Genomic DNA, 10,403 nt, shown 5'->3' with positions numbered 1-10,403 from the left:
TTTCTGACCACTGCAGATAGCCTTTTGCTGCAGGGCTTCCCATGGCCTCCTGCTTTGACCTGGGTATTCTTCCTTCCCTATGTATCTTGGCTTTGTTGTTTGTATCCTCATTTGCTTAAGTAGTCCAGTCTGGCTGCAACCCAGACTTCTTCCATTCAGCCACTGTAGTTCCAGGAAGCTCAGTGTGACTCACCTCCAATATTTTAAGTTGCAAACTTGTGCCTCCGTAGGTTTTCTCTTTATTCAGCATTATTTTTCTGTATATAATGTATAACCTCTTGAAAGAATATTACTTTTTTTTTTAATGTTTCATTTCCTTACAAGAATGCAAACTACTCATTGCTATATCCCAGTACCTAAAACACCTAAATATCTGATGAACAAATGGCTGTGTGTGAAATGGCATCTGAGCTGGGAGGGCTAGCTGGAAAGGCATAGTTAAGATGAAGCAGGATCATATGACAGCAAGCCCCAGAAAGCACAGGAACAGGGCTTCTGGGAATGGCACGTAATGGCCAGACAATATGTCTCAGAGCAGAGCTCCAGGCTGTTTTAGATGTGACTCTGGCATAGACAAAGAAAACAAATGTTCCCAAGTTTGTCCAAGTGCCTTTATGCACATCTTTATAAAGGCTGTGGATGTTCACTATAAACATTTATGTTCTGACACTTCTTAAAAATGTTTGCAAGATAAAAATATAAAAATAAAATATACAAAGTTCTTCATTAAAATAATACCTTAATAAGTCCGTTAAAAGCAGAGCCAGGACTGGATCCCAACATAATGGGCCTGGGGCTTTTTAAGCCATCACATGACACACCTCGGGCTCCCCTGACAGTGAGATGGTAGGAAGCCTCTCCGGCTTCTCCTTCAGGGTTAGAAAGCAGCTCAGGGACGGCTCCATTCTATTTGCCTTTTTTGGCCTTGGCTGTTTTTTCCTTCCTTTTTTTCACATGTTTAGGGATTTTATTTTTTCTCTTCTCTCTCTGGGCCTCCTTAACCATCTTTTTTCTTTCCTGTAAAATATAAACAACCCACCCCCAACAAAATTTTATTCATTCAGTATATTCAAATTATTATTAGAACCAATTTAAAATTAATGTTAAGCAGATAAAAGTATACGTAGCATAAAAAAAATTACACTTGATGAGTACAACTTTGCTTTGAGGCTCCCTGCATCTCACTTTTTCCCCTACCTCTTTTCTTTCATATCCCTGCCTTCTTCACTCTCTCAAGAGGACCTTACTTTGTAGTCCGGACTATTCTTAAACTCCTGAGGCTCAAATGACCTCCAACCCCCCCACCTCTGGCCCTCACTTCAGTTTCCAAGTGCTGGGACAATAGGTACCTGTCATTATATACAGGTTATCTTTCTTCCCTGGCTCCCCATACCCCAGACCATCCACTACTGAGCTACACCCTGTCCCTTGACCTTTGTTGAAATTGTAGACAGTCAAATCAATATCCCTGTATATGTTGCTTGATATTTACAAGTTCCACATTTTAAGAGAAATAATGGTTAGAAAGAAACAAATATTTGCTTCTAGTAAACAGACATACTGTGTCCTCTGTGTGATATTAAAGACGCTCCCAATAGCAGCCAAGTCTCTAATTTACTCCAAAAGTAAAGTTTGTGTTTAGTTACCAAAACTATAAGTAGAGGCACCATTAATGTTCGAAAGCTACCACACTCAAGATCTTGGCTAACCTTTTTATTAAGGTCAGGGTCACCATTATGGTTTTTGCATCCAGCTTGATCTTCCTGCTCTTCAGAGCATGTGTCAGAGCACTCAGAGCTCCCAGCATCGTCTGAACCAAAGCAAGTCTCTTCCTTGACTTCTCTCTCTAGGAGCGCGGGGACCTTGAAATTATTATAGCACAATGTTACTTGAAGCCAAGTACTATCAACATGTTAACGCCAGCATTTTACATCAGTACGTCAGATACTCTTTCAAGTTATGCACTCAAACCAAAATAGAACCAGCATTAGAGAGAAAAATGGGTAACATCCATTCAGTCCAATAGGACTCAAGAACATACACAAAGGAATTAGCAGGGGTGTCCAATCTTTTGACAGTGCAGCAACATGATGCTAACATTTACAGATGTGTTGGGTTACATTCACAGCTATCCTGACATGCATATCTGATTACTAGGGTATATGGGTGGCCTAAATTAACAAAACAACTCTGCTACTTTTAGCAAGACAGATAGTTGAGCTGGGATTTGGAAAAGATGTGAAATACAGAGGTGGTAGTGGTGGTGGTGGTAGTAGTAGTAGTAGTAGTAGTACTTGTAGTAGTAGTAATAAAATCTATCTGAGTGACTTCACAACTGTTTTCCTATGCACTACACTACTAGCAATAAGCTAATCTAACCAAAACGAATAGTCAATCAGGAGGAAGTTTCATTTTTTCTGAAATTCACCAGTTATTTAACTTCTTTTCTTTTTTTTGAGACAGGATCTCATTAGACAGTCTAGACTGACCTTGAACTTTCCATTTCTTTGTCTTAGAGAGAAGTGAATGGAACTGAGAACTGAACTCAGGTCCTCTGGAAAAGTAGCAAGGGCTCTGAACTGTTGAGTCAACTCTCCAGCCCTGACATTTTTCAAAACTGATTTTTAAAACTACTAAAAAAGGCATATGGCTATCATTAGTTATCCCTGTATCAAAGAAGACCAGGATTAATGACAAACATCTCACTTTTAACAGAATAATTCAGAGACAGAAAAGTACACTTCCAAATTTAATTCTAATACCACTTTACTATAACTTTTATATCTTCAAACCTTTTTTTTTTTTTTTTTTTGGTTTTTTAGAGACAGGGTTTCTCTGTATAGCCCTGGCTGTCCTGGAGCTCACTCTGGAGACCAGGCTGGCCTCGAACTCAGAAATCTGCCTGCCTCTGCCTCCCAAGTGCTGGGATTAAAGGAGTGCGCCACCACCGCCCGGCTCTTCAAACCTTTATAAACTTCAAAAAGAGTTTCCACAGGCTGACAAGGTGGCTCACCATGTAGCCTGACAATCTTAAGTTGGATCCCAAAGACCTATTAGGTAGAGAGAGTCAACTCCCCAAAGTTGTCTTTTGACACCACACATGTGCTGTGGCATACTTGTGAGCACAGACACAAATAAATGCAGTATTTACAGAACAAATTCTGTTATAAAGCAGTAACAGCATATGTTTTTCATACCTTCTGGACTCCTGACAAATCTTTTTTCAATCCCGTGACAGTCTGGTATAGAATCTTGAAAACAAAAGGAAAATGAACATAAGCATAATATATATATATAAATGTACTATAAATGTAAACACTGATAATAATATGCATATGCTGTACCATTAAGCATGGAGTAAACACTGCTCCTGTGACTTTGAGAATGTGCTCAGAATCTATCACACAGTAACAGAGGAGCATATGTTACTCTTGTGTCCCAGGTCTGCATCTCCACAGGCTCAATACAGTCAAACCTGAAAGTTTTCAGATGAGCTTTGCAAACCATAAGATGACAGCAAATACTAATTTGGACTTTATTCAGTGAAATGTTATATATTCCACAAACAACCCTGCTCTACTCTCACCAGTAGATCTACACATCAAAAGCTGTAGTTATTACTGACAGTGCTTTCAAGGGGTTGGAAAGAAGGCTTATGATTAAAAGTGCATGCTGCTCAATCGTGAGGATCAGAGCTAGGATCTCAGCACCCACTCCAAGGGCTCCAACACCCTCTTCTGGCCTGAGGGCACACACTAATGTATATATGCAACCACACAGGCACACAGACATATATAAAGAATAAAAGTGCTTTTAGGCCAGAGAGCTAGCTCAGCAGATAAAGGCATGTGTCATGAGAGCCTGCCTATGATCTGCAGAAGCCACACAAAGGAGAGAAGTGAGCCGAAAAGCTGCCCTCTGGCCTTCCTACAGGGACCATGGCATGCATGCTGACACATGTCTAACACACATGGTAATATATTCTTAATGCTTTTGTTTCATGCATGAAAATCTGGAGAACACTTCTTTGCTCTTTATATAAAAACCTATATAAACAGCTAAATTTTGCTACATGGCTGCAAAGCCGAAAGGGTTACTTTCTGGTCCATTAATAATAATCCCCTCCCCCCCCAAGGGAACTGGAGAGATGCACTGTGGCTACGAACTTGTTCTGCTCATGCAGAGGATCCAAGTTTGGTTCCCAGCACCCATGCAGGGAAGCCTACAATCCCCTCTTAACTCCAGCTCCAAAAGACCCTAACACCTCTGGCTTTCAAGGATACTGGCATTTCCTCATGTGTACATACCCTTCCTCCCCCTACCCCCCGCAACATACACAGTTAAAAATGATAAATTTATTTTACACATTCCTTCAAATATGTATGAAAATGAAGTACAGCTTTATCAATCTAGTATAATCATTTTTAATCCTAGACTTCACCTTTTACTTTGGACACATGCAAACACATCACCCCTCTCGTAAATCTCTTATAGCCAACATGTATGGAAGCATGTTTATACAAAGGGAGCACCAAGCCAGGCTATTAGGATAGTCTCCTTTGGGAGAGCAGGCTCCACAGACAAAGCAGGCCACTCACATTGTCTTGCTGAGTATTCAAAGCCATGTCTTCTTCCTTTAGCCTCAACATTATGTCCACATCTCTCTCATAATTCTTTACTTCGTTTAGGGTTCTGGGAATATATGCTTGTTTGAACACCTAGTAGAGGAAAGCAAAATTAAATTAGGATTCCCACACTCTGCCCATCCCTCAATATCCTTAGCTGTATCAATCATGCAGGAATGTACTATAATCCCCAGCACTGACTGTCACCGGACCTATGTGCACACTGGTGTCATGTCTGCTCCCCCGACCTGTGTACACACTGGTGCCATGTCTGCTATGTAGAAAGCTAAAAGCAATTTGGTCAGCTAAAAATGAAATTTTACAACTGATTTAGGGAAGAAAGAGAGTGTATTCCAAGATCCTTAGAGTAACAATCCTCCAATACACGCACATTTCAAAAATTATCTAAGGAAGGATAGAGAGTTAGCAAGGACGGCCTGGCTGTGAGTAACTGAATACCCAGTGTTCTTACTATGTAGGAATATCTCTACTCAGCTGCCACAAACTTCTGAGAATAAGCTACAATTAAAATAATAGGGGCTGGCGAGATTGCTTAGCGGGTAAGAGCACTGACTGTTCTTCCTAAGGTGAGTCTGGATCCCAGCAACCACATGGTGGCTCACAACCACCCATAATGAGATCGGATGCCCTTTTCTGGTGCATCTGAAGACAGCTGCAGTAAATTACACAGGAGCGAGCGGGCCGGCAGAGGTCCTGAGATCAACAGCAGCCACTCACATGATGGCTCACATCCATCTGTACAGCTACAGTGTACTCATATACATAAAATAAATCTTTCAAAAATAAAAAATAAAATAATAAATATAATAATAATAAGCCTATTGTGGACCTTAATGACACTTGGACTTCTTTATACTAGTTTGATTTTAAATTTTAATAAAGTATTTAAAGCCAGGCAGTGGTGGCGCATGCCTTTAATCCCAGCACTTAGGAGGCAGAGACAGGCAGATTTCTAAGTTCAAGGTCAGCCTGGTCTACAGAGTGAGTTCCAGGACTTCCAGGGATACACAGAGAAACCCTGTCTCAAAAAACAAAAAACAAAACAACAATAACAACAACAAAAAAATAAAGTATTTAAAGTCTGCTGTATTCACACAATTAGCACATAGGCCATTTAAAAATTCATACTTGTAAATTGCTTTTCCTTCTTGACTCACACTCTACAAGCTCTTTTAAAACTCTACCCGAACAACAGGCTAAAAGGTTGCTGAGTAAAGCAATATATACCATGTATCTAAAAATCAAGTTCATGCTTTACCAACAGAAACAAAACCATGGGAAATCCTGTAACACAAGAATCAGTTGGAAATGGTGGCACACACTCATAACTCTAGCAATCAGGCAGCTGAAGCAGAATGAGTGCTACTTTGAGGCCAGCCTGTACCGAGTATCAAGTTCTAAGACAGCCTGGTTATATGAAAAGACCCTGTCTCAAAACACACAACAGAACACCCCAGAGTTCCAAGCAAAACCCACAAGTGTTCCCCAAGGCCGTAAATACACAAGAAACCCCCACCTCTTCATCCACATGATCTTGGCTAGTCTTTTCTTCCTTGGTCCTTTGGGATGCTATTTCCATAGCCTTTGAAAGAAAGCAAAAAAATTATTTCCCTTTACATTTACCCTAGAAGACACATTTTCTATTTTGTAATGGACTATTTTTTTAAGTCTTCACAGGTGTCACATCTTCACACTTCTCCAAGTAACTAGAGTGAGCTTCTACAATGCAGGCTGGCTCTCTATCAAAGACTTGCCAGTCATTTTTTAAAAACTAGAATAAACTCCTCTAGTCTCAAGGTATCTTTAGTGCCTTCTTCAAAAATCAACCCTGGGGTGTAGGTGGCCCAGGATCTACAAAATCCCACACCCAGCACCAATATCATTCACACCCACACCCAACTCATGGCCAAGAAAAGAAGAATGATTTCTTTAAACTTAATTTTAAACTATTGCAGAAATCTTAATCAGAAGAAAATTGAGACTCAATAATGAACCATGTCTTGAACCTTGAAAAGTCAGTGTAAAATGAATCACAAGAAAGGTAAATATGTGGTCCTAATGACGATACAGTATAAATCACCAAGAAAGTCATTTAGGCAACAGTAACTGTAAGGAGACAGAGACTCTATAGTGTGTTCTTCTTCTAACCTATAAAAAGTTCTCTAATTAAAGTACAAGGAGAGAGCCAGAGAGGTGGCTTGGTAGTTAAGAGCATGGGCTATTCTTCAAGAGGATCAGAGTTCAATTCCTAGTACCCACGCACTGGAGAGCTCACAACTGCCTGCTACACCAGCTCCAGGGAAAGCCAATACCTCTGGCCTATACAAGCATCTACACACACATGTGCATACCCATATGTACACATATTAAAGTAAAAATATATCTTTCAAGAATATAGAAAAGGAAACATTTATTTCCTGTTTTGTTTTTTTTTTCATATAGAATCAATACTAATAAAGATAAAAATACTTTGATAGTTTAGTCAACACATATATGGTGGTTTAATGAAAATGGCCCCCACAGGCTAAGGAGTAGCATTATTTGAAAGGATTAGGACATGAGGCCTTGGAGTAGGAGAGGCCTTGTTTTAGAAAGTGTGTCACTGAAGGTGTTGTTTTTAGATTTCAGAAGGCCCAGTGGTTCACTCTCTCTTCTTGCTGCCTACTGATCCTCTCAGCTGCCTCTCCAGCACCACGTCTGCCTGCATGCTGCCAGGCTTCCCACCATGATGACAATGGACTAAACCTCTGAACTGTAAGCCAACCTCAATTAAATGTTTTCCTTTATAAGTGTTGCTGTGGCAATGATTTTTCTTCACAGCAAACAAAACCCTAAGTAACACAACATGGAGTTGCCTAGTACATAATCGGGTACTAACAATATACAAAGAAAACTTCTGTCCCTCAAGCATTTATAATCTGACAAACATGTGGTGCACTACAACCCTAGCATTTCTGAGGCAACAGTGGGAGGAACATACAGCCAGATGAGCCAGGACTACAAAGTAAGACTATCTAAAGGAAACAAAAACCCCACAAAGAGACAAAGGAGACAAATAAATAAATAGGCTGGAGATGTATGCAGTTGCAAAGAGTGTTAGCACAGCACGAAATGAATCCTTGGTTTACTCCCTAGCACTGCATAAACTGGAACAGATCATTGTGGTGCAGTTATAATCTCAGAAGTCAGGAGACAGAGGCAGGAGAATCCTAAGTTCAAGTCCATCCTTGGCTATAGATATAAAAAACACTGTCTCAAAATGCCCCTGAAATCACTGTCTCTCCTGAATCTTCCCTTGAGACAACTGTCTGACCTGAGTTTTAACATTCACCAGACAGAGCAAGATGAACAAGGGGCAAGGTGGACAGGCACTCCAGGGGAAAGGGGAAATACAAGAATCCTGACTCAGAAGTGACAAGATTAACAAGACACAAATGGATTATGTCAAAATATAAAACTTCTGTTTGGGGAACCAAAGGATATACTCAGACAACACCCACGAAAGCAATGCGCAGGCATTTGTCTTGCAGGAAACCCTGGCTGTTCAGTTTTCACCAGCCTTGAGTTGGGTGTTTTCTTCTGCCTGTGTGTTGCTTTTTTGCCTGAGTTTGGTTCCCAGCACTCACTTCAGGTGGCTCACAGACACCTGAAACTCCAGCTCCAGGTGATTCAATAACGTGGGGTCTCCTTGGGCATCTACACACACACAGCAACCAACGTGATTTTACTTATTAGCAGTACTGAAAGAAGCAGAATACAGGCAGAATGGTGGTTTCCAGGAGCTGGTGGGGGTCGGTAAGCACAGGTTCAATATTTGATGATTAAAAAAAAAAAAAGAGTTCTAAAGATAGAAAATCTGTGGTTTACACAATAATTTAAATGTATATAATGCTTAGCACTTAAGGTCATGCATGTTTTACCACACACATGACAGTTTTCTCACTAAACATATGGAGGTTGACAGTTGACATAGTTTCTCTGTAATTTTGCCAGCTGAGTAAAGTCAAGAACCCTGGCTCTACTGACTTCTTTACTGTTTTTAATCTCACTGTGAAATGATAACTAAGAAGTTTTTAAAATGAATAATGACACTGAGCAACACTAATGACTGAACCCCTCAGATATGCCACACAAAGGCAGGCTCTCCTCTGTCCTCTCCTCAGCCCATCTTACCTTTTCCAGATAAGCGTCCATGTTGTCAGCAGTGATGGAGGGATCTGTGACGAACTCGAAGAGCTCCCGCACAGTCATCACTGCAACGGCATGCTTGAAAAAGAAGTCTGTCAGAAGAAAAACAGTAATGACAGCTCTGTAAAGGGAATAGTCACTACTCTAGCTAAGGAACAGAGAAAGAGAACAATGCACTATTGCCCTCCAACGGCTTAAGCGGCACTGTGTTGAGCAATTCAGTAAGAAGACTTGTTCGCCAGCACTAGATTAAATGCATGATCTTGCACGTGGCTTTCCATGAGACGAATGAGAGATAAATGTAGCATTCCTATACCAGACTACACTCCCACTTCAAGTGACAAGACCTTATCCCAGTGCTTCTCAGCCTTCCTAACCCTACAACCCTTTTCCTCATGCTGTGGTGACTACCAACCATAACATTGTTTTCATGGCTACTTCATAGTTGTAATTTTGCTACTGTTATGAATAGTCATGTAAATATCTGATATGCAAGATATCTGATGTGAACCGTCAAAGGGTCGTTTGACCTCCACAGGGGTTGGGACTCATAGGCTGAGAAACACTGCCTTATCCCATATGTGCAAGCACAGATGCTGTCAGGAAATCCCACTGTCTACTCACCATTGACATTGGCACAGTCTTTTCTCAAGAACTCCAATGCATGTGGGTGGTCATGCTCCACAGACTGAGAAACATCAATGATGTATACATCTCCACCATGGTACCTTGTGGGCAATAAGCAGAGAAGCTGTACATTACTACCACACTCTTTTAGTTTTTTCTTTTTAAATCTATTCTGAAGTCAGTTATGGTGGTATATGTTGGCAGGATTTGCTGAAGGAGGGAGAGGTAGAGTGGCACATTCCTTTAATCTCAGCACTTGGGAAGCAGAGGTAGGTGGATCTTGGTGAGTTCAAGGTCAGCCCTATCTACAAAATGAGTTCCAGTAAAGCCAAGCTATGAACAAAGACCCTGTCTCAAAAAACCAAAACAACAAAAATCTATTCTGTTATTTTGGATATATTCTGTGCTCTACAGCACAGGCTAGCCTCAAACTCAACTCTTCTTTCTGAGGCTTCCTAAGTGCTGAGATTACGGTCATGCACCACTATATCTAGTTTTTTAAAAAAAAATCCATCTTAAGTAATTCATAAATGACTACAGCAGATGAAAAAGGATCCTGACTAGTGAAAGCTGAAAAAAAGAGAGAAAATTTCAAAGCCTATTCAATCAGCGAAAAATGCTTCCCCCTCCTGACACCCTGTGCAGGGGATAGACTCCAAAGCACCACACATACATAGTGTAGACAACTGCTCTATCTAGCAGTCTACAAGCTCAGCCCTCCACAGTGGTCCATTCTGTAAGGTCACTGAAGGCAGTGAGCACATTCTAGCTCAGGGAAGCAAACACAGTACAGTGTGCCTCTGTAGATTAGGAGTTTCTCGCATTGAAGTCCATGAGATAACCACAGTAACTTTCCAGGAAGCAGAGCACACTCACAGCATGTTGAATTCACTGAGATCCGCATGGACAAGTCTAGCGTCCTGATACATTTTCCTCATGTAC

The 10,403-nt window shown here is 40.8% G+C and overlaps 1 protein-coding gene across 1 annotated transcript in view; it reads right to left on the bottom strand.

Moving 5' to 3' along the window:
* Positions 1-589: 589 nt before the first annotated feature.
* Riok1 (RIO kinase 1) overlaps positions 590-10,403 on the bottom strand; it is a 25,451-nt gene continuing 15,637 nt past the window's right edge. The window contains exons 9-16 of the mRNA XM_031358090.1: positions 10,338-10,403; positions 9,459-9,562; positions 8,820-8,926; positions 6,163-6,228; positions 4,599-4,718; positions 3,198-3,251; positions 1,710-1,862; positions 590-1,017 (exon numbers count right to left, since the gene is read on the bottom strand). Coding sequence (XP_031213950.1) covers positions 907-1,017; positions 1,710-1,862; positions 3,198-3,251; positions 4,599-4,718; positions 6,163-6,228; positions 8,820-8,926; positions 9,459-9,562; positions 10,338-10,403 — 781 coding nt within the window. The 3' untranslated portion in view covers positions 590-906. The remainder of the gene's footprint in view (positions 1,018-1,709; positions 1,863-3,197; positions 3,252-4,598; positions 4,719-6,162; positions 6,229-8,819; positions 8,927-9,458; positions 9,563-10,337) is intronic.

Source organism: Mastomys coucha, unplaced genomic scaffold (genome assembly GCF_008632895.1).
Source record: "Mastomys coucha isolate ucsf_1 unplaced genomic scaffold, UCSF_Mcou_1 pScaffold7, whole genome shotgun sequence".
Taxonomy (NCBI): domain Eukaryota; kingdom Metazoa; phylum Chordata; class Mammalia; order Rodentia; family Muridae; genus Mastomys; species Mastomys coucha.
The sequence above is the reverse complement of the archived record's forward strand: the minus strand, read 5'-3'. Positions and strand labels throughout refer to the sequence as shown.